Source organism: Phacochoerus africanus, chromosome 1 (assembly GCF_016906955.1).
Source record: "Phacochoerus africanus isolate WHEZ1 chromosome 1, ROS_Pafr_v1, whole genome shotgun sequence".
Lineage (NCBI taxonomy): Eukaryota > Metazoa > Chordata > Mammalia > Artiodactyla > Suidae > Phacochoerus > Phacochoerus africanus.
Genome location: NC_062544.1, coordinates 231,039,562 through 231,065,480, shown reverse-complemented (window position 1 = coordinate 231,065,480; position 25,919 = coordinate 231,039,562). Strand labels below are relative to the sequence as shown.

The 25,919-nt window shown below is 37.2% G+C and overlaps 1 protein-coding gene across 1 annotated transcript in view; it reads right to left on the bottom strand.

The window, feature by feature from the left end:
• MORC1 (MORC family CW-type zinc finger 1) overlaps positions 1-25,919 on the bottom strand; it is a 172,494-nt gene that overhangs the window by 76,934 nt on the left and 69,641 nt on the right. The window contains 2 exon segments of the mRNA XM_047752969.1: positions 3,674-3,779; positions 6,378-6,506. Coding sequence (XP_047608925.1) covers positions 3,674-3,779; positions 6,378-6,506 — 235 coding nt within the window.

Here is a 25,919-nt window from a genome sequence, read left to right as displayed (position 1 = left end):
TGATCCCCATTTTCAATTCAGATAATGCGTAGGATGAATATAATGGAAGCATACTGACATCTATTTCTTGGATATTGTGACAAAAATGTGCAGCCTCCCTCTGTGCTTAAAGTGGAAAACAAAAAGAGGCTTATGTGGTCTGAAAAGGAATAGCTCCATTTTACCGTGCCCAGCTCACTAATTCTCAATACTACTGTTCATAAAACGGTGTGTTCCGTTACCATAAAGTATTTGTCTGGAATTAGGCTTCCTGAAATAAGGATCCCTTCAGAGAGTGGGCGGTGTGGTAAGGTGGAAAGAGTACAGGTTTTACATCAAAGTGCTTGGCTTCAAGTTTCAGGTAAAGAGAGGAATCCTGGACAAGTCATGGACCTCCCTTAGCCTCACTGTTTTCTCCTCTGAGAAATGGAGAAAGCTCATATGGTTATTATAAAGATGAAATGTCATAAGGTGTAATTGCTATGCAAGAGAGAGCTATTATTATGTTTCCTGCCCCAGTCCTGGTTACACAGACACTGTTCATTCAAATGTTGTTCACTGGCATTAACTGTGCTGGTAACTGGCAATTAACTATTGACAATAAACTGTAATTTCTGTAAATCCAGATAATGCCACTTTTTACCCCATTACTCTGTATTTCCACTCATCAAATATTGCTTAATAAATAACTATACTTCTTATCACGCTAACACACTTACTGTAAGTGATCCTAATTCCAACGGCACATATACATCAGGGTTTTGCTACTTCATGGCATATTCTCAAAGTATGCACGGCCCATTCAAATGTACTGAATCAGAGGACTGAGCAAGGTCATCAGATCAGCTCCTTTTCTTCCCCTGGGAATTTTCATCTATATTGCTGTTAATAATCTCCCATAAAGGAAGTGTCAACTCTCAAGTAACCACCCTTGTAATCAGGAGTTTTTCTCTACAGCTCCCATGTCTAAATCTCTCACTATCACTTTTTAAGCACATTTTTTTTTGTCCTAATCTTCTCAGTAGAAATGAAATACAGATGGTCAAAATTATGTCAGTATATTTAAAGAATCAAGGATTTAAGAAATTATAAATATAAGATTTCTGGCATTTCAGGCTTTTAAGGTCCATTGGTTTTCTGTCAACATAGCAAATTTATTTGCCAGTCGTCATAAGTGGTGGTGTTTTGATGTGCAAAAGAGAATTAATACAGCTTTGAAACTAATTTTACAGTGCTCTGTGATGGCATCACCACTCTTTCAAGGACAAGAGGGAGAAAGTGTGCCAATTCAAGGACAATGGTAAGTTGGAGATAAAGGAAGCTACAGAGGATGGGTTTTCAGTTTTGCGGGTTGAACAAGGCCCAAGATGGGGTACGAAGTCATAGGTTACAACTGTGAGAGGGACTTAAATTCTCATGGCTTGTTACCAAGGGGCCCCCAGTGCCCAGGGCCTTAAATTGTCCTTATAAAGGGATCAGCCAGACCTAGAAAAGGTGCAAAAGGTACTATGATTACACTCCATTCCAGGTGATGGGAAGATGAGTTAGAGAGAGGCTGTATCATTGTATCATTTACCCAAAGTTTTACAGCTAATGGAGCCAGGAGTCAAACCCAGGCAGTCTGGCCCCAGAATCCAAACTCTAAACACTATCCTCTGCTGTATGAAAGTTCTGAATTCACAGAAAGTGATCAATATTGGAGTTCCCGTCATGGCACAGGAGAAACAAATCCGACTAGGAACCATGAGGTTGCGGGTTCCATCCCTGTCCTCGCTCAGTGGGTTAAGGATCCAGCGTTGCTGTGAGCTGTGGTGTAGGTTGCAGATGCATCTCTCAGATCTAGCATTGCTGTGGCTGTGGCGTAGGGTGGCAACTGTAGCTCCGATTAGACCCCTAGCCTGAGAACCTCCATATGCTGCGCTTGTGGCCAAAAAAAAAAAAGGTGATCAATATTATTAACCTTTTTTTGACAATTGTGGGCTGTACCAATTTTATTTACATTTCCAAACACACAGGTCTTTTCATATACAAATTAAAAAAAAATACTTATCTTAATCAACACTTGGGTGAAAATAATGACAATGAAGACACTATATATCAGACTATTCTTAATATTGAAACTGAACCACTACTTTCTTCCTACTTAGGAGATATTTAAGTTCCAACTTAGGACCAGAATCAGGAGGCCTGGTCCGGTGGCTTCATGAACAGGCTTCATATCCCCCCTTCTGGGCTTTAATTTCCACTTCTCTAAAATTAAAAAGACTAGAACAGAGTTTTATACTCATGTTCCCTGAAACACTAGGCTTTCTGCAGTGAGCAGGGGATAAAAATGAAAAGTGGATGCATCTGGCCCCCAGATTCTTAGCCTCCAATTCAATTAGGACAGTTCTGTTTTTATCTGTTTTACGTACTTGGGGTCAGAAACAAATGTTATTTGGGGGGAAAGAAAAAAACAAGTTCTACTGCAAACCAAGAAAGGGGACTGAGAAACCCCCTGGGTCTTTGAAACCTAAGAGCCTCTGTCACCTGTGACACTTTTCATTAATCTCTAAATATGATTAACCCAGGTGGAAAGGGTTTTAGTGGCAGTTTCTGGATATTTTCTTTTTTACTTATTTTTATTTCTTTACTTTTTAGGGCCACAGCAGAAGGATATGGACATTCCCAGGCTAGGGGTCAAATCGGAGCTAGAGCTACCAGCATATGCCACAGCCACAGCAATATGCGATCCAAGCCACACCCACAACCTATACCATAGCTCATGGCAATGCCAGATCCTTGTCCCACTGAGTGGGGCCAGGGATTGAACCTGTATCCTCATCGATGCTAGGTGGATTTGTTTCCACTGCACCACAAAGGGAACTTCTATTTTATTTTTTTCAATTGCTCTATTTTTTTTCAGGACTAGATGAAAATATTCAAACAAGAAGTTCCCTGGTGGCTCAGCAGGTTAAGGATCCAGCATTGTCACTGCTGCAGCTCTGGTTACTGCTGTCACACAGGTTCAATTCTTGGCCCAGAAACTTCCACATGCCAAAAAAAAAAAAAAAACAAGAGTTATTACACTAATGTCTGTATTAGCAATACTGATCCACTTATCCAGGCTAAAGTACTTAGAAAAAACTCCACAGAAATGCAATGCATGACTCAGGGGTGCCTTTGCTAAATGGGAGTATTAAGTCCCCCCTCTAAGGAAAAGAATATAAGTCAAAAAGGGCTTGTAATAACATTGACATTCATTAATATTTAATCAGTCTTTTTCCTGTTTTAGTATGAACTTCTAAGAGCACAAAGCAATAAAATCAATATACGAGTTAAACTGAAAAATCACATGATCCAACAGTTTAGTGCCTCTGGAGACACCCTCTAGATAAGACTCCTGCACAAGAAGATTGTATATTGCGTGAAAATGAACTGGAAGGCAGAACTCAGGGGCAAGGTCTCCTGCCAGAGGAAACACAGAGCTGCACACCCAACATTTACAAAAAGTTACACCCAGGTCTCTTTTAACTTGATGTAAAAGAACAGTAACAAAATATCTTTCCAAAGGTGGCAAGGGGCTAGAAAGAGTTAGAAAATATAATAGGTACTAAGCTAAAATTTATCTATAGCTGACACTTTCCAGTTTCATACATAAATATTTTAGGAATTAAAAATGGATAAAGAATTTTAGATAATTATCAAAAACTACCTGTTTTCCAAGAGGTTAGGGTTATTAGCACAAATCCAGATGTCAAAACATTCTTTTTCCTCATAATTAGTAGACGGAGGCAAGATTCTCCATTTAAGGCAAAGATCTAAAATCACCAAAACAAAATTATATACAAGAAAGACTATAGTCAGAAGTGAATCTATCATAGCAAGATGTCAGGTTGCATATACCAAAAAGATGAGGTATCTTCTGGTCCAAAACCAAGTGAATCCATAGTCATATAGCATTATATTTGATGGCACAACTAGTTTAGGATTCTATGAGCTACCCAAGGACACCATCAATAAATCATTATTGTTGATTTATTGCTTAAGTTCATTATTATTGCTAAGTTCTTTCTGTTGATTTCTGCTAGAAAAGAACATTAATAGGTCCCTCTTCACCTCTTCTTAAATCACATGAAGACTTCTAGTAGCCTGGCTCTCCCATTTTTTCTGACCTATGATGTATCTACTGACAATACCACTGTCCATCTCCAACCATATGACTAACCTAACAAGAAAAATCAAGCTCTATCATTTACACAGTTCCCTGTTCTGTTCTCCCCCTCACACACAGCTCTTATCTCACTCTCCTGTCTACAATTCCTGACTTCTTTGTCCCTTCCTCTCTTGTAGGACCAAGGCACTTGAATCTCTCCAGGTTACACCTCACTTTAACCCTGAATTCCCTCCAGACACACTGCGAATGGGTCTTAGGTAAATACTTCTCTGTCTAAGGTGGAGAGAGTTTGCACAGTGCTTAAGAATCTGAATAGTTCCACAATGACCCCCTCTATGATCTTGGAAAAATTACTTCTACGTTATTAGTACTTATGTAAAAGGATTCCGGAGGAGTGACATAATAAACATGATAAAAGTTACTAACATTGCTAGACATTATCCATGATGGTTAGTTTTATGGGTCAATCTGAATGGGCCAGGGGGTGCCTGGATATTTGGGCAACCATTATTCTGAGTGCCATCTGTGAGGGTATTTTGGATGAGATTAACATTTCAGTTGGTAGATGAGCAAAGCAGATTATCTTCCCTAATATGAGTGGGCTTCAACAAGTCAGTTGAAGGCCTGAATAGAACAGAAAAGGCTAACCCTCTTGCAAGTGACTTCTTTTTGACTGTCTTAAACTGGGACATCAGTTTTTTTCCTGCCTTCAGACTAGAACGAAAACATCAGCTCTTCCTGGGTATGGAGCCTGTCAACATTTAGACTGGAATTACATCAATGAGTTTCCTGATTCTCGCGACTTCAGACTCAAACTGGAATCAAACCAATGGCTCTCCTGGGTCTCCAGTTTGCTAACTACAGATCTTGGGACTTGTTAGCCTCCTTATCACTTGAGACAAATCCCTGTAATTAATAAATACCTACGTATCTATCTATCTGTATCTATCCATGTATTCATCCAATAAATCCATCTATCCTACTCGTTCTCTTTCCCTGGAGAACCCTAAAGCACTATCCTCCTAAGCACTTAGTAAACTTTACATGTGTTGATTAATTGTATTTTTACAAAACTATATTATGTAGCTATAAATACTAACCTCATTTTATAAATAAGAACACTAAAGCTTCAAGAAATTAAGGAACTTGCCCAATTTCACACAGCTCTCAGATACTGGAGATTGGAATCTGGCAGTACCTTGCACATATCAAAAACATAGTCATTTTTAGCCATTAATATTATCATCCAATAGTTTGTTTCTTATGGTCATAAATTTCCTCAATCATACCTTCTAAGTGTTTGTCGTGTGTGTTTGTCTTAAATCTCACCGTCATGCTTTTATTTAGACATTTATGATTTCTCACCTGGATCCTGAATTATGCCAGTAGTTTTATCAGAGGCCCGACCTTAACCTTTGCTCTAACCCTCCTCCAAATCATCCTGCACTGACTTTCAGAGCAACCTTACTACCAGTGACATCTAACCAGTCAAGTCCTCTCTGGACCACCGCAGGCTCAAGGTTGGGGCGGTGTTCACTTAGCCCTATGCAAATAATTACAACATTTCACACACTACAGTGTACTTTTTTGTTTGCTTGACTGTCTTTCCTACCGGACAGCAGATTTTCTGCAGACAGTAGAGACACAATATATTGTTCTCCTTTTTAAAAACTCCCAATTGCTTATTAAAGTAAAAACTTCTTATCCTGACATTCAAGGTTGTTTAACATGTTTACTCAATCCAATAGTTCTGTCTTCTATTATTTATTCATCACTTACTCAAGAGTCAATTGCTAAGTGTCTACTATTATTTAACATAATTAGAATTTTAAGTATTAAAATATAAAAATGACTGTTTCTATCATTTACCACAAAAACATTAGCTGAAGTGTACATCTGATATTAACATACATTTCCAGTTATATCTCTGCCTTTCAAAAGCCTACTTTAAAGACCATGGCAAAGATTATCTCTGTCATGAAACCTAACTTCAACTTCCCCATTCTTTTTTTCTTTCGATCCTCAAAGAACTTGATGATTCTTTTACATCATTTACATTATTTTAACCTCTATCACAAGTAATGTCATGCTCATCTTAACCTTTCATCTAGATCCTAACATTCTTGAAAGTAACCCTGTCTTACCCACCTTTGTCTTCTTCATGCCCCATTTTTTAACACAAGGACCTGCATGTCAGGAACTCAGTGAATGTCTGCTAATTGAAACTGAATTCAATGCTCACCACACTGAATAATGAATGGGATGGCCATGGCTTGTCTTCTTTGATATTGAACAGAATCTAAAGATCTCTCAGTATCCTTATTATTCTGGTATCCAAATTCATTCCAAAACAATGTTAGATTTCTATTACCTGAAAGGAAGGAAGGAAGAAAGGAAAAGAAAGAAAGGAACGAAGGAAGAGGGAGGGAGGAAGAAAGAGAGAAAGAGAGGAAGGAAGAAAGGAAGAAGAGGGAGGGAAAAAGAGGGAGAGAGAGAAAGAAAGAAAATAAAATCAGTAAGATCAAGATGATAAAGGGAAGTCTGGATATAAACACATGTATATTACAATATGATCTTGAATATGTAAAAACTAATGCATATACAGAAATAAGAAATTAAAATATTTAACACTGGCTTTCTCTGAATATGGCTAAAATTTGTTTTTTGCTTTATTCTTTCTTGCGTTTTTCCAAACTATGTATAATAAATACGCAATATCTTTATAATAAAACTGAACACAATTGCAGTGATAAAAAATATATATACATATTTTTATGATTGCAATAAAATACACTGACATTTAAAGCTTTTTTTCTTAAAACTCCCAGAAGGGACTGTACAGATTAAACTTAAAGGCCACCCTTAAGACTATTGGTGCAAATATTTATCATCTTGTCTCACAGCCAGAGTTTCTACTTTATCCATGATTCCCTTTTTGTCCAGTCCCTGTGGTTTATGCCCTACCCTTGCCCCAGATTCTAAACTCCATCCTTGCTTAGAAACAGTAAGGAGGACCACTAGGGAGGCCTCCTTAGGAGGCTGTGTTCTCATTCTTCAATCCAGCAATTGCACTGCTAGGAATCGTTTCGACAAACCATATATATCATAGTGTGAACTGAAGTTTGGCACTTGTCATCAGCCTGTACATGGAGTAAAACATGAGCCACTGAAGCTGCAGACCCACAGCACCCCCTGAGCAGAGCTCAGGGTGGAGACCAGGAGAGGCACCTTGTGCTCTTGGAAAACTGGAAGACTGGGTCTTCTTCTTACATATTTTTAGCAAAAGATTTTATGAACCCAATTCTTGCATCTCCTCATATCTACAAAAACACTAAAATCCTTCAATGATGACTGAAGTCTGTGGTGAGTAGTAACCTTCATGAGACCAGCAGCAAGCTTCTGCAATATGTGTGCATGGCTGCCTGCACTTCCCCCTTCACTTCCATGACATACCTTGATATTTTCCCCTTCCCTCTTTGGGGCAGTACTTCAGAGCTCCTGGGCTGTAGTTAAGTGGACAAAAAAGTTGTGGTGGTCGTCTGTGAGAACAGCCACTACCAAGGTTGGGCCTGTGAGCCCTGAGGGAACTCAGGCAAGAAACAAAGAAGACTGGCCCACAGCTGAGGTGCATATCAAGGGAGTGATTACAGTAAGTCCAGACCTTCACTTCTTCCCAAAGAAATTTTTCTGTAAATCTTTTTCTATAAATATGGTTTTCTGTAAATCTTTTGTTCCTATTACTTTCCCTTTGTTCCAAAAACTCTTATATCCTAGCTTCCCCCTTCACCTCCTCGGAGCAGTTTCTCAGGGCTATCTGAGATGCTGAGTCTCAGGCTTAGGTCCTAATTTCACCCCAATTTAACTCTCAACTTTCAGATTGTGTAATTTTTTTAAGTTAACAATAGCACTGTTTGGATGGGTGAAAAAAAACCCTGGAAACAAGGCAAAACTGGGAGTTAGAGCTAAATATATTACTATATCAAGATCTCTAAGAGAGATTTTTAATAAATTTTAGATATAAAACAGCATACCTAGTATAATCAACTGTGTAATGTAAAAAAAAAGGTATATATCTGAAAAATTTTGATAAGCCATGCTTTTCTTTCCCCAGAAGAGTACAAGAGAAAGGTTTAATAGCAGATACCTTTGGAGGAAGGACAGTGGTTGAGAGGGAGGCAGTGAAACAAACTTTCACTTTTCATTTTTTACTGTCTGAACACTTTGAGTATTTTTACATGGGCATTACTACTTCAAAATATCTCTTTGAAAAAAGAACCCACATTTACCATTCTGTACAATACAGGGAGCAACTAGTCACCTGTGGCTACTGACCACTTGAAATGTGGCATTTCATCAAAGTATAGAGTTCAAAAAGGTAGGTTCTAAAATATATACCTTAAAAATAAAACATATGAAATTATGGCCAAGCCTACATCAACCATAACATACGATAGTGTAATCCATGCAAAATAAAAATAAACATCTTGACACCTTTCCATCTCTGTTAAAACTGAGGTTCAGGATGCTATTCACCTTTAAGACCAGCAGGGGAGGGACTCAGTCTTCAAAAGGGGCGATGTAGTTGTAATTGGCTGGGCTGACAGCTGCCCTCACAAATCCCCAGCCCTCCTGCCTTGTCTCCACAAAATCCCTGCCAGCTCTCACCTCAGATTTCCCTTCAGATTCTGCTTCTTGGGCTTTTCTCAACCCAGACATTTCGTTTTCTGCTCTTTGCTCAGTCTTTGGTCTTGGCCCAGCCCAGACTCCACTTTTTCGCTGTGCACCAAATCCTAGAAATACTCTTTGGTGTCCAGACAGGTTTTGCGAGGCCCTATTCTCTGATTTCTACATGAACTACTCAGTTCTTATTATGTCAAGACAGGAAGGGCTGTAGATTAAATTCAGGTGACCTGGAGAGCTGTGGCTGCCACACATTCATTGTATGATTGTGGGAAGCCAGTAAATTTTCTTATCCATTAAGTGAGTGCTTACAATAACTTGCCTTATAGGGTTAACACTAAGAATAAATATGACGGTGCAGTAAAAACTATAGCGCCAGAAGAAATTTAAGCTGCCAAGTATTGTACTTACTTTCTCTCTAAATGTTATTTCCCCAAGAAGACTTCACCTTTTCAAAGGAGGACTGTGCTTTATCACTCTACATGCACTCAACTTAGAGTTTGGCATCCTGCATCTAACAAGTCCTCAAAAAATGCTGCTACTACTCTTAACAAAATAGCTCATTAATGCGCTGTTTGGATTAAAATGAAAGTGAAACAATGTCTTTCCCTGAAAACATTAACTAAACACAGTTAAAACAACCCAGCAAACTTATAAAATGAGTATCAACTGTGAGCCCCAACACACACATTTTAGAAGTGGTAAACACAGGCACATATATCTCAAAGGTGGGGTAATACTTGCTCTGTGATCACACTTGTCTTATGACACTTACACATTACATTTCAGTTCACTTAATGCCTACTTCCCCCTCTGGAGAGTGAACTCTTTGAAGACAATAGCTGTTTAGTATCTTATTTCACCTGATATTTAGAGCTTAACGTTTACTTATAAAATTAATTAATACTGAAGAATTGGAGTTCCCATCCTGGGGCAGAGGAAATGAATCTGACTAGGAACCATGAGGTTGTGGGTTTGACCCCTGGTCTCGCTCAGTGGGTTAAGGATCCAGCGTTGCTGTGAGCTGTCTTGTAGGCTGCAGACACAGCTCAGATCTGACATTGCTGTGGCTGTGGCATAGGCCGGCAGCAACAGCTCTGATTAGACCCCTAGCCTGGGAACCTCCATATACTGCAGGTGTGGCCTAAAAGGACAAAGAAAAAAAAAAAACCTAAATAATTACTGGCTATCAAAGGCATAAATCAGAACACATAATAGCCCAACATCTAATAACCAGGCCTGACAGAAGATAGTACACAATTCAAAGTAGGTAACAGGACAGAGGAAACAACCAAAGTTGTTCAACCTGAGGATCAAAAACAGCTTTTCTTAATTGCCAATAGAACTTCAACTTCTTCCCTTCACGTGGAAACTGATCCAATATGCACAATTTATAATGTGTTATTAAAACAAATTTCTATGGAGTGGACCCTGAAGACTAGGTAGGTGATTCAGCAAGTGGATAAGTAAATTGGGTAAAGAAATAGCAGTGGGAGGAAATATACCACACCAGTTTGTTTTCTTTCATGTGTTAGTCTGTAGAGATTTATACAACTATCCTGAGAAAAAATTTCCTCCTACATGAGGGAGCCTGCAAAGGGCTATCAGCAGATTTTTCAGTAGAAACTTTGCAGCTCAAGAGGGAGATAATATAACCAAAGTGCTGAAAGTAAAACAAACAAACAAACAAATCTGCCAACCAAGAATACATTACCCATATTAAAACTGTCCTTCAGAAGTGAGGAACAGATAAAGAATTTCCCAAACAAAAGCTGAGGGAGTTCATTATTACATATGCCTTACAAGAAATGCTAAAGGAACTTCTTGACGACGAAATGAAAGGAAACTAATTAGTAACTTAAAATCATGAAAATATAAAACTCACTGATAAAGGGAAGTATATAGTCAAATTCAGAACACTCTAATTCTGTAATAATGGTATATAAATCACTTAACTGTAATATAAAGGTTAAAAGACAAAGTATGAAAAACAGCCATAGCTATACTAACTTACTAATGGATACACAATATTAAAACACATAAATTGTGAAATAAAGGACACTAAATGTTCGTGGCGGGGAGGAAGTAAAATGGTTGAGTTTTTACATATGATGGAAGTTAAGTTGTTATAAACTTAAAATAGACTGTTACAGCTATAACATGTTTTATGCAAGTCTCATAACCACAAAGTAAAAACCTATAGCTGGTGTACAAAAGATAAGAAGAAAGGATTCAAAGCATATCACAAAGGAAGAGACCAAGAAAGGAAGAAAGACACAAAGAAACTACAAAACAGCCAGAAAACAAAAGACGGTAATAGTAAATCCTCATATATCAATAATTACTTTAAGTACAAATGGATTAAGTTCTCCAACCAAAAGATGTGAAATGGCTGGATAGATCAAAACCAATGCCCAACTATACGCTGCATAAGAAAGACTCAATTTAGTTTTAAGCACACACATTAAGTCAAAGTGAAGGGCTCTAAAAAATATATATACCATGCAAATGGAAACCAAAAGAGAGCATGGGTAGCTATGCTTAGACAAAACACACTTAGTCAAAAACTGTAGGAAGATAAAAAAGGTTACTGTTTAATGATAAAGAAGTCAATTCATCAAAAGGCTGTAACAATTGTAAAATATATACCTAACATCAACATACTATTAAGTGAATATTAACAGATCTAAATGGAAAAATAAACAGCAATGCAATAATAGTAGGGAATTATTTACCCTTCTTTCAGCAAGGAACAGATCATACAGAGAGAAAATTATTATTACTATTATTTTATTCTTTGGTCTTTTCTAGGGCCGCACACACGGCATATGGAGGTTCCCAAGCTAGGGGTCCAATCTGAGCTGTAGCTGCCGGCCTATGCCAGAGCCACAGCAATGCAGGATCTGAGACATGTCTGCTACCTACACCACAGCTCACGGCAACATCGGATCCTTAACCCACTAAGCAAGGCAAGGGATCGAACCCACAACCTCATGGTTCCTAGTTGGATTCGTTAACCACTGAGCCATGACAGGAACTCCCAGAGAGAAAATGATAAGGAATTCATATACTTGAACCATACATTATATGAAATGAACCTAACAGACATCGTTCAATAGCAACAAAATACATATTCTTCTCAAATGCCTATGGAACATTCTCCAGATCAGATCATATGTTAGGGTGCAAAAAAAAGTCTTTTTTTTGTTTGTTTATCACATCTGTAGTTGTATAATGATCATAACAATCTGATTTCACAGGATTTCTATCCCACAGCCCAAGCACATCCCCCCACCCCCCAAACTGTCTCCTCAGGAGGCCATAAGTTTTTCAATGTCTGTGAGTCAGTGTCTGTTCTGCAAAGAAGTTCAGTCTGTCCTTTTTTCAGATTCCACATGTCAGTGAAAGCATTGGATGTTGGTGTCTCATTGTATGGCTGACTTCACTTAGCATGATCCTTTGTAGGTCCATCCATGTTGCTAAAAATGCTGGTATTTTGTTCCTTTTAATGGCTGAGTAATATTCCATTGCGTATATGTACCACCTCTTCTTGATCACCTCCTCTGTCGATGGACATTTAGGTTGTTTCCATGTTTTGGCTATTGACAATAGTGCTGCAATTAACACTGGAGTACATGTGTCTTTGTGAGTCGTGGTTTTCTCTGGATAGGTGCCCAGGAGTGGGATGGCTGGATCAAATGGTAGTTCTATGTTTAGTTTTCTGAGGTATCTCCATACTGCTTTCCACAGTGGTTGCACCAATTTACAATCCCACCAACAACATACTAGGGTTCCTTTTTCTCCACACCCTCTCTAGCACTTATTGTTTGTAGACTTTTGAATGATGGCCATTCTGGCTGGTGTAAGGTGGTACCTCATCATGGTTTTGATTTGCATTTCTCTAATAATGAGTGATGTTGTACATCTTTTCATGTGTTTTAGACCATCTGTATGTCTTCTTTGGAGAATTGTCTGTTTAGATCTTCTGCCCATTTTTGGATAGGCTTGTATTTTTGGTATGGAGCTGCAGAAGTTGTTTATAAATTTTGGAGATTGATCCCTTGTCAGTCGATTCACTTGCAAATATTTTCTCCCATTCTGTGGGGTTGTTTTTTGTGTTGTTTAGGGTTTCCTTTGCTGTGCAGAAACTCTGAAGTTTGATTAGGTCCCATTTGTTTATTTTTGTTTTTGTTGTCAATACTATGATGAAAGGTGGATCTGAGAAGATGTTGCTGTCATTTATGACTGTTTGGCCTATGTTTTCCTCTAAGAGTTTGATAGTGTCTGGTCTTATATCTAGGTCTTTAATCCATTCTGAGTTTATTTTTGTGTATGGTGTTAGGGAGTGTTCTAATTTCATTCTTTTCCATGTGGCTGTCCAGTTTTCCCAGCACCACTTACTGAACAAGCTGTCCTTTCTCCATTGTATAGTCTTGCCTCCTTTGTCATAGATTATTTGGCTGTAGGTGCGTGGGTTTAATTCTGGGCTTTCTATCCTGTTCCACTGATCTATATTTCTGTCTTTGTGCCAGTACCATACTGTTTTGACAACTGTTGCTTTGTAGTATAGTCTGAAGTCTGGGAGCCTGATTCCTCTAGCTCTATATTTCTTTTTCAGGATGTCTTTGGCTATTCTGGGACTTTTGTGCTTCCAAACAAACTTTAAACTATTTTGTTTGAGTTCTGTGAAAAATGTCCTTGGTAATTTGATAGAGATTGCATTGAATCTTTGGATTGCCTTAGGTAGTATAGTCATTTTGAGAATATTAACTCTTCCAATCCATGAGCATGGTATATCTTTCCATCTATTTGTGTCATCTTTCTTTCATCAGTGGTTTATAGTGTTCAGAGTACAGGTCTTTTGTCTCTTTAGGTAGGTTTACTCCTAGGTATTTTATTCTTTTGGATGCAATGGTAAGTGTGATTGCTTCCCTAATTTCTTTTTCTGCTCTTTCATTGTTAGTATATAGAAATGCCATCGATTTCTGTGTATTGATTTTGTATCCTGCGACTTTGCCAAATTCGTGGATGAGCTCTAACAGTTTTCTGGTAGAATCTTTAGGATCCTCTAGGCATAGTATCATGTCATCTGCAAATAGGGATATTTTACTTCTTCCTTTCCAATTTGGATTCCTTTGTTTCTTTTACTTCTTTGTATGCTGTGGCTAGGACTTCCAGAACTATATTGAAGAGTAGTGGCAAGAGCGGACAGCCTTGTCTTGTTCCTGATCTCAGCGGGAATTCTTTCAGCTCTTCACCATGGAGAGTGATGTTCGCTGTGGGTTTGTCATATATGGCCTTTATCATGTTGAGGTAGGTTCCCGTTATGCCCACTTTCTGAAGGGTTTTTATCAGAAATGGGTGTTGGAATTTGTCAAAGGCTTTTTCTGCATCTATCGAGAGGATCATATGTTTTTTTTCCTTCAGTTTGTTAATGTGGTGTATCACACTGATGGATTTGTGGATATTGAAGAACCCTTGCATCCCTGGGATAAATCCCACTTGATCATGATGTACAATCCTTTTATGTATTGTTGGATTTGGTTTGCTAGTATTTTGTTGAGGATTTTTGCATCGATGTTCATCAGTGAAATTGGCCTATAGTTTTCTTTTTTTGTGGAATCTTTATCTGGTTTTGGTACCAGGGTGATGGTGGCCTCATTGAATGAGTTTGGGAGTATCCCTTCCTCTGCAATTTTTTGAAATAGTTTCAGAAGGAGAGATTTTAACTCTTCTCTAAATGTTTGATAGAATTCGCCTGTGAAGCCATCTGGTCCTGGACTTTTGTTTGTTGGAAGTTTTTTAATCAAAGTTTCAATTTCAGTACTTATGATTGGTCCATTCATCTTTTCTATTTCTTCTTGGATTAGTCTTGGAAGATTGTATTTTTCAAAGAATTTGTCCATTTCTTGTAGGTTTTCTATTTTATTGGCATATAGTTACATATAGTAGTCTCTTATGATCCTTTGTATTTCTGTGGTGTCTGTTGCTACTTCTCCTTTTTCATTTCTAATTGTACTGATTTGAGTCCTCTCTCTTTTTTGCTTGATAAGTCTGGCTAGGGGTTTATCAATTTTGTTGATCTTTTCAAAGAACCAGCTTTTAGTTTCATTGATCTTTTCTATGGTTTTCTTTGTTTCTATTTCATTGATTTCTGCTCTGATCTTTATAATTTCTTTCCTTCTACTAACTTTAGGTCTTGTCTGTTCTTCTCTCTAGCTGCTTTAGATGTAAAGTTAGCTTGTTTATTTGAGCTTTTTCTTGTTTCCTGAGGTGGGCCTATAGTGCTATAAACTTTCCTCTTAGAACGGCTTTTGCTGCATCCCATAGGTTTTGGAGTGTCATATCATCATTGTCATTTGCTTCTAGGTATTTTTTAATTTCCTCTTTGATTTCTTCAGTGATCCATTGGTTGTTTAGTAGCATGTTGTTGAGTCTCCACGTGTTTGTGTTTCTTGCAGTTTTTTTCTTGTTGATTTCCAGTCGCATACCGTTGTGGTTGGAGAAGATGTTTGATATGATTTCAATTTGCTTAAAGTTACTGAGGTTGGATTTGTAGCCCAGGATATGATCAATCTTAGAGAATGTTCCATGTGCACTTGAGAAGAATGTGTATTCTGTTGCTTTTGGATGGAATGTCCTATAAATATCTATTAAGTCCATCTGGTTTAATGCATCATTCAGGGCCTGTGTTTCCTTATTTTCTGTCTGGTTGATCTGTCCATTGCTGTAAGTGTGGTGTTAAAGTCCTCCACTATGATTGTGTTATTGTTGATTTCTCCTTTTAAGGTTGTTAGCTGTTGCCTTATATATGGTGGTGAACCTGTGTTGGGTGCGTAAATATTTAAAATTTTTATATCATCTTCTTGGGTTGATCCTTTGATCATTATGTAATGTCCTTCTTTGTCCCTGAAAATATTCTTCATTTTAAAGTCTATTTGTCTGATATGAGAATTGCCACTCCAGCTTTCTTTTGATCCCTGTTTGCATGAAATATTTTCTTCCATCCTCTCACTTTCCATTTGTATGTGTCCCTAGAATTGAAGTGGGTCTCTTGAAGACAGCATATATATGGGTCTTGTTTTTGTATCCATTCAGCCAGTCTATGTCTTTTGGTTGGGGAGTTTAGTCCATTCACATTTAAGGTAATTATTGATGTGTATGTTCTTATTGCCATTTTATTAATTACTTTGGATTTGTTTTACTGCTCTTATTTTCTTTCCTTCTTCTCTTGTTCTTTTCTTTCTACAGAAGTTCCTTTAGTATTTGTTGTAAGGCTGGTTTAGTGTTGCTGAATTCTCTCAGCTTTTGCTTATCTGTGAAGGTTTTGATTTCTCCTTCAAATCTGAATGAGAGGCTTGCTGGGTAGAGTATTCTTGGCTGGAGGTTTTTTCCTTTCATCACATTAAGTATATCATGCCATTCCCTTCTGGCCTGCAGAGTTTCTATTGAAAAATCTGCCAATAACCTTATTGGGGTTCCCTTGTGTGTTATTTGTTTCTTTTCCCTAGCTGCTTCAGATTCTTCTCTTTGTCTTTAATTTTTTTCAGTTTGATTAGTAGGTGTCTTGGGGTGTTCCTCCTTGGGTTTATTTTATATGGTACTCATTGTGCTTCCTGGATTTGAGTAAGTGATTCCCTCCCCATGTTAGGGAAGTTTTCAGCTATTATCTCTTGGAATATTTTTTTTCTCTCCTTCTCTCTTCTCCTTCTGGATGTTGGTGCATTTCACGTTGTCCCAGAGTTCTTTGAGACTCTCTTCATTTGTTTTCAATCTTTTTTCTCTTTTCTCTTCTGCATCCATAATTTCCACTAATCTGTCCTCACCCCTCACTTATTCGTTCTTCTGCCTCCTGCCTTCTGCTGTTAGCTGCTTCTAGTGAATTTTTTATTTCAGTTATTGTATTTGCATCTCTCTCGTTTAAGTTTTATATCTTGTATCTCTTTGGTTAGTGTTTCCTGTAAGTTATCCATCTTTGCCTCCAGTTTATTTCCAATGTCTTGCATCATCATCAGCATCAACAATCTAAAGTCTTTCTCCTGGAGGCTGAGAATTTCCTCATCACTTAGCTGATTTTCTGGGGTTTTTCCTTTTTCCTTCATCTGAGTTACAGTTCTCTGTCTTTTCATTTTTATAGGTTTTTGGTGTGTTGACCTTTTCACAGATAATAGAATTGTAGCCTCTCTTACTTCTGGCGTCTGCCCCCCTTGTGGTTGAAGTTGGTATGGGTGGGCTTGCTGTAGGCTTCCTGATGGGAGGGGCTGATGCCTGCCCCCTGGTAGGTGGAGCTGATTCTAATCCCTCTGGTGGGTGGGGCTTAGTCTCTGGATGGGATTAGAGGCAGCTGTGTGCCTGAGGGGTCTTTAGGTAGCCTGTTTACTGAGGGGAAGGGCTGTGATCCCACCTGGGTTGTTGTTTGCCCTAGGGCTTCTCAGCAGCTGACTGACGGGTGGGGCCAGATTTTCCCAAAATGGCCACCTCCAGAGAAAGGCACACTGCTGAATATTCCCAAGAGCTTTGCTTTCAATGTCCTTCCCTCACAACAAGCCTTGTTCACCCCCATTTTCCCAGGATGTCATCCAAGAACTGCGGTCAGGTTTGACCCAAATTCCCATGGAGACTTTGCTTTGCCCTGGGACCCAGTGTATGTTAAAGTCTGTGTGCACCTTTTAAGAATGGGGGTCTCCATTTCCCCCAGTCCCGTGGAGCTCCTGTGCACAAGCCCCACTGGCCTTCAATGCCAGTTGCTCCTGGGCTCTTTCTCCCCATGCCAGATCCCCACACGTGAGAGGTTGATGTGTGGCTCAGAACTCTTACTCCTGTAGGTGAGTCTCTGTGAACCAGTTAGTTTCGAGTCTGTGGAGCTTCCCACCCAGGAGGTATGGGGTTGTTTATATCATGAAATCGCCCCTCCTACCTCTTGATGTGGCCTCCTCTTTTTCTTCTGGGAGTAGGGTATCTTTTTTAAGGTTTCCAGTCCATTTGGGTCACGAGTGCTCAGTCTTTAGTTGTGAATTTTGCTGTTTTTAGGAGAGAAGTTGAGCTCAAGTCCTTCTATTCTGCCATCTTAATCCATGAATCCAAAACAAGTTCTAATAAGTTTACAAATACTAAATCATATAAAGTATCTTTTCTGACCATAATGGTAAAAAATATAGAAATGAACAAGAAGAGGAAAGATGGAAAATGCACAAGTGTGTATAAATTAAACAACAGAATCCTAAACATTTAATGGATCAAAGAGGAAATCAAAAGGGTAATTTTAAAATATACTGAGGTAAATGAAAATGGAAATGCAGCATACCAAAACTTAGGTGCAACAAAAGCAGTTCTAAGAGAGAAGTTTATAGTGATAAACACCTACATTAGGAAACAAGAAAGATCTCAAATAACCTAATATTATACCTCAAGGAACTAGAAAAACCTCCAAATTTAGCAGAAGGAAGGAAATAGCAAAGGTCATAACCAAATTAATAAAATAGAGAATAGGAAAAAATGGAAAAGATCAAGGAAACTAATAAGAGCTGCTTTTTGAAAAGACAAGCAGAACTGCCAAACCTTTAATTAGACTAGCTAAGAAAGAAAGTGAAGACTCAAAATCAAAAATGAAAGAGGCAATATTACAACTGATACTACAGAAATACAAAGGATCATCAAAGAGACTACTATAAACAATTATAAGCCAATAAATTATATAACCTAGAAGAAATGGGTAAATTCTGAGAAACATACAACCTACCAAGATTGAAGCATGAAGAGATAGAAAATATGAATAGATCAAGAAAGAGTAAAGGGACTGAATCAGTTATCAAAAATCTCCCAACAAATAAAGCCCAAGGACCAGATGGCTTCACTGGTGAATTCTATCAAACATAAAAAAAAAAATAATAATGCCTATCCTTATCTATTTCTTCCAAAAAATGGAAGAGGAAGTCATACTTCCAAATTCCTTTTATAAGTCCTGTATTACCCTGATTCCAAAACCAAATAAGGACACAATAAAAAAGTACAAGCTAATATTATTACCGAATATAGATGCAAAAATCCTCAACAAAACAAAGCAAACCAAATTCAACAGAACAATAAAGGAATCATGCAACATTTATTCCTGGATGTAGGAATGGTTCAACATAGCTGAGTCAATAAACATGATACATCACATTTATGGAATGAATAAAAATCATATAATAATCTTAATAGGTATGGAAACAGCATTTGACAAAATTCAATACTCTTTCATTATAAAAACTCTAACAAATCAGTTACAGAAGAAATGTATCTCAATGTAATAAATGCTATTATGACAAGCCCACAGCTAATATCATATTCAACAATGAAAAGTTAAAAACTTTTCTTCAAGATCAGGAATAAGACAAAGATGTCCAATCTTACCACTTCTACTCAATAGAGTACTCGAAGTCCTAGCCAGAGCAATTAGATATGAAAAAATAATAAAAGGCAACCAAATCAGAAAGGAAGAAGTTAAATTTTTTCCAGTTCGTAGAAGACATGATAGTATATATGAAAAACTACACACACACACACACACACACACACACACACACACACGAAACTGTTAGAATTAATTAAGAATTCAGTAAAGGTGCAGGATATAAAATCAACATACAGAAGTCAGTTGCATTTCTGTCACTAACAATGAACTATCTTAAAGAGAAATTAAGAAAGTAATCTCATTTAAAGTCATCAAAACTGGAGTTCCCATTGTGGCTCAGGGGTAACAAACGCAACTAGTATCCATGAGGACAAGGGTTCAATCCCTGGTCCCACACAGTGGGTTACGGATCTGGTACTACCACAAGCTGTGGGTTAGGTTGCAGACATGGCTCAGATCCAGCATTGCTGTGGCTGTGGTACAGGCCAGCAGCTGCAGCTCCAATATGACCCCTAGCCTAGGAACTTCCATATGCTGTGCATGAGGCCCTAAAAAGACAAAAATAAAATAAAATAAAAATAAAATTATCCAAACCAATTAAAAAAAACTTTAAATTAAACCAAGGAGATCAAAGACCTATACACTGAAAACTATTAAGATACTGATTGAAGAAGACACAAATAAATAGAAAGATATCACATGTTCTTTGATTGAAAAAATATTTTTTAAATGTCCATATTACTCAAAGCAATCTATAGACTTAATGCAATCCCTTTGAAAATTACTCTATTTTTCATAGAATCACAAAAAACAATCATGAAATTTGTATGAAACCACAAAGACCCTGAATGGCCAGGGCTCTTGAGAAAGAAGAACAAAACTGGAAGATCACATTTCCTAATTTCAAATTATAATACAAGCTACAGTAATCAAGACATTGGAATAAAGACAGACAAAATGACCAATGGAACAGAATAGAAAGCTCAGAAATAAACTCACACATATATGGTCAACTAATCTTAGACAAGGGTGCCAAGAACACACAATGAAGAAAAAATAGTATTTTCAATAAATGGTGGGGAAATTAGTTACAGATGCAAATGAATGAAAATGGACCCAATCTTACACCACTCACAAAAATTAACTCAAAATGGATAAAAACTTAAACGTAAGACCTGAACCATAAAGTTCCTACAAGGAAATACAGAAAAAAACTGTTTGACATTGGTCTGGGCAATGACTTTTTTTGGATATGACACCAAAAGCACAAGCCACAAAATCAAAACAATAAACCATGTGAAACTATATCAAACTGAAAAGCTCCTATATAGCAAAGGAAAAAAATCAAAAAAGTGAAAAGGCAAAATATAGAAGTGGAGAAAATATTTCCAAATTATTTGTATGATAAGGGGTTAATAACTAAAATACACAAATAACTCATATAGTTGCATACCAAAAAAATACTCTTATTAAAAAATGGGCAAAATACCTGGAATAGACAGCTTTCCAAAAAAGATGTAACAAATATCCAATAGGTACATGAAAAGATGCTCAACATCACTAATAATCAGGGAAATGCAAATCATAACCACAAAACAATAATACCTCACACTTGTTAGGATGGCTACTATCAAAAAGAGGAAAGATACCGAATACTGTTGAGGATATGGAGAAAAGAGAATCCTTTTACACTGCTGGGAATGTAAATTGGTACAGCTATGATGGAAAACAGTATAAAGTTTCCTCAAAAATTAAAAATACAACTGCTACATGATCCAGAAATCCCACTTTTGAGTGTACATCTGAAGAAAATAAAATCAGTATCTTGAGAAGATATCTGTACTCCATGTTCACTGCAACATTATTCGCTGTAGGCAAGATGTGGAACTATGGAAACCACCTAAGTGTCCATTGATGGGTTAATGATTAAAGAAAATGTGAGTGGAGTTCCCACCATGGCTTAGCAAGTTAGGGACCTAATGTAGTCTCCATGAGGATGTCAGTTCCATTCCTGGCCTTGCTCAGTGGGTTAAATACCTAGCACTGCACTATAGCTGCAGCATAGTTCACAGATGCCGTTTGGATCCAGTGTTGCCATGGCTGTAGAAAAGGATTGCAGCTGCAGCTCTGATCCGAGCCCTAGCCCAGAACTTCCACATGCTGTGGGTGTGGCCATAAAAAGAAAAAAAAAACAGAAAAGAAAATGTGTGTTTAAGAAAGAGAGAGGCAGGGACAAAGACAGAAACAGAGAATAGAATATTATTTAGCCATAAAAAAGTTGGAGATCCTGCCATTTGCTACAAGAATGAAATTGGAGGACATTATGCTAAGTGAAATAAGTCATAGAAAAATAAATACTATATGATGACTTATATGTGGAATCAAAAAAAATAAAGTTGAACTTATAAAAATGTAAAATAGAATAGTGGTTGCCGGCAACTGTGGGCCAGAGAAAATAAGGAGGTGTTGGCCAAAGAGTACACAAACTTTCAGTTATAAGTTGAATAAATTCTGAGGATCTAATGTATAGCATGGTGATTATAGCTAATAATACTATACTGTACACTTGTCATTTGCTAAAAGGGTAAATGTTAAGCATTCTCACCCCCCAGATACATGCAGAAAGGTAACTATGTGAGGTGACTGACATGTTAATTAACTGTATATTAGTAAATATTTGGCAACGTGTATGTGCAGCAAATTACCACATTGTTCACTTCAAGCATACATTTTTTTGTCAATTATACCCCAATAAAGCTAGAAAAAAATTCCTGTCTATCATGGTCTGGCAAGAAATAGTAAAATAAATAATGAAATTCATTAGGTTGGTCTTAACGAATAGAGTGGCATACAATTATGGATACTTTTAATATATGGTTTTAATAAGGCACTTTTATTAATATGTGTAAATGAAAGGTTGTAAAATTACCCTTTCATCCAGAAGTAAATTAAGAGCAAAAGAGTGAAATTTCAAAAAAAGAAAAAGTACTTGATTTTTAAAAAATACATCTTAAATATTTCCACTCACCTATGGAGAGTGTTATGGAGATAACCCCAAATTTATTAATTTCAAAATTATATTATTTTAACATCCTCAAGATATTGATTTTAAAATTCAGTTTACTCTTATAAATAGGAAATGGCTATAAGCAAACAGATGATACTCAAAATTAGAAAAGAATATCTTGAGACTTTTGTTTGAATAATCAACAAGCTTGTTAAATTAATGGAATAATGAGGGATTAATGTGCACAGAATCAAAGCCCTAATTTCCAGAATGAGTATCTGAGAAAACCTAAAATTTAATTTATTGCTAGCTATGCACAGAGCAATTTATTGAGAAGATTCCTGATGTTTAAATTAATCTAGTTAATTTTTCAGGAGCCTCTTAAACCAGGAAAACATAATGAGAACTACTGCAATAACTTACTAAAAATTTGCCAAAAACCAATAACTAAAAGAACAATTCACATAGATTTTGCCTCTTAAAAAAAGGAGAAATGTAACACTCTCCTAGATGTCAGCTTCGTATCTATTCGCAGAATGTACAATTAGCCAAAGGAAGAAGTAATAAAATTCAGTAATGAACTACCAAAGCAAGGCTTTGATGGTTTCAATAAAAATAAGGAAGCCCAGAACAGTTTATAAAATCAAAGCACCAGGAAAATCATAAGATGGAGAAGGTATTTAAATCAGGTTCCTGCCTTCAGGTAGTTTTACATTAAGATAGGTGAGTACATTCTATTTGCAAAGATCTCCTCAGACAGAAATTACACATCCATTCTCGGGGGACTGTAAATCATACCTCCTCCTCTGTTGACTATTGTCCTGTTTGTCATTACTTCTGTCATTCTTAGCTAAGCTAAACATTAGACCCTCACTTGCTAAGTGGATCCATAGTGTGATCGTTTATCATTTTATCCTCTTGATGACATCTCTGGCTTAGGGATGGCAAACTGGTTTCAACTGATACGCCGATTTCAATTAGTTGGTAGAGATGCCCATATACTCTCAAGGCCAATTGCCACTTATCAGGAAGAACTGCCATGAAGGCTTAGAGAGTTTGGTGCACATGAAATGAGAGAGGCCTATGTAATGACTTCACAAAGGACTCTATTTGAATTGAAGGAAAACAAGAGGAGATGTCATCAGCAGTGAGTGGTGAGCACAGCAGGCTCCCCAGCAGAACTTCAGGAATCTGCAGAATCGGTCCAACTTATGTTAAGTGTCAGCTCTGTTACCTCACCTGATAATGCAGCATCATTTTGTCTTGTTTCAAATCAGCTTTTTCCCATGAGGCTCTTACTAAGCTTCACAATGATTTCAGAACCCCCTACTCCCACACCTGAAGAAATACACGATGATGAGAAAATTAATCAACATAATTTCTATCACACTTTTGTGCGATTTTACACCTTATTTCCCATAACTACATCTATACATATTTGAAAAGCTGTAGCATATATATGACATCATGCCATTCTAGATAGTCACTGGTAGACAGGGATTCAAGACCCCTAGCTACACTCTAAGGTCCCCCAGTGCTTCCCGTCTTCCAGTTCAGAACCACATCATTCTGTGCACTGGAGACTAGAAGGAAGATGGTTGGAGGCCTCGTGATGACAAGCCTTCCAAAAACAAATCAGAGGAAAGTTAAGTTTCTACTGGGTCTTTCCTGATCAAGAAATTACTTTCCACTTTCAGGTTATATTTTTATTTAGTCATTTTCATATTTTTTCTTTATATACACTAATTTTTTCCCTATCTTTTCTAAAATGTGGAAATCAAAATTAGACATAATAATATAATCTACAGCATATTTACAAAAAGTTCTGTGTTATCATGCGCAATAGCATGGTCAGCTATCTGGGTTGACATAACTTATCTTTCTACTAGGACTCACCTTACTTAAGTATATGCAAAACCCCTAACAGACTTAATGTCCTCAAAAGTCTAAAGATCATTTTTATGTTGTTAATACAACTTATGTTTAATTCTGATTTCATGGTCTTAATTTCAGAGTCATTAGATACAACTTACTCTTTAGACTAAGGTACACATAAGCATACTAATGCAGAGAGTTTTAAGGACTTGATTCTGATATGATGGGGAAAATTCAAACTGTAGGAATCAAAGTGTATTTAATTCCAGACAAAAGAATAGCTGGGTTTTTCATTTTTTATTTGCAATATAAGGCAGATCCTCTGAGATATTTTAGCAAGAAATACTGTAGATACAAAAAAAAAGTGTCATTATCATGATAATAATACAAGTGCAGTCAGAAAGAAAAGGAAACATAAGTGCTGTCAATGGTGATAATTTCAATTACCAGGTGAAGGCAGCGTAAATGGATACAATCTAAGAATGCGATTAAAAAAAAAAGTCAATCCACTGAACTCCTGAACCATCCTGCTATTTGCTGGGGGCTTGCACAAAGTAACAATTTTAAACAAAGCATATATTTACGCCATATAAATCAGGCAAAATGTCTGTATTATTTTTTAATATTTTAATTTTATCTCTAATTCATCTAATCAACATTTTAACCAATGCAATTTGTTTAGTGGTAGAGAGTTCTACTGTTGTTGCTGTCAAGTAGTAAATTACCAACTAAATGGTAGATGAAGGTTTTTCTTTATAGAAGTTTTAAAGTTAATAAGCAATGAAAATATAACAGAATTAGAATATAAGACTTTGGAACTCCTAATGAATCTAATGATCATTAACCGTTAATACCACTAAAAGAGAGACAATCAAAAATACATGGCTCCTGATAGAACATACTGCCACCTGTGAAGCATTCTGACCAAACAACAACACACATCTGAATTTGTTCAAGCTGCTGGATTTTACCAATTTACAAGAAATAAATAGAATGGAACAACCTGTGAAGCTACACCCAGTAACAATGAGATGTTGGCAGTGTGCAAACTAGAAGAGGGTTCTCACCAGAACCCAACCATGCAGATACCCTGATCTTAAGACTTTCAGTCTCCTCAACTATGAGAAATAAATTTGTGTTGTTCATAAATCAGCCAGTTTAATAGTCATCTTGCTATAGCAGCCCAAGCTAAGACATAGAATATTATCCATTTTTAAAAGAATCATTCATCTAATAACTATTATCCCTTACTTTCAAAATTACACAAATTGAGAAAGTGATAGGAGTTAGGTGACAGTATAATAGGAAGATCTGTAATGGACTATTTGCCCTTTTCCAGTGTCCCATTTCTACCTCACTGGAGGTCATCAGTGGGCAGCCCTGTCCTGTGCAATAGGATTTAAATAAAATCAGAGAAAACACTGGCCAAACATAACATAACAGGAAAAACAGCACATTAGTTAACAGCCAACATTAGATTCCAAAAAAGGTCCTGACAACATGGAAAAAAAAATGGGCCTAATAAGGTGATAAAATTTAATAGGAATTAATGTATGATTCTACACTAGGGTCCAAAAACAATTACAGGAAAACTATAAGAGAGATATGGCTTAATAAGAATATACATTAAAGGGTTTTTTTTTTTTTAGCCTTTTTGTCTTTTTCTAGGGCTGCACCCGCAGCACAAGGAGGTTCCCAGGCTAGGGATCTAATTGGAGCTGTAGCCACCGGCCTAAGCCAGAGCCACAGCAACTCAGAATCCAAGCCACGTCTGCGACCTACACCACAGCTCACAGCAACACCAGATCCTTAACCCACTGAGCAAGGCC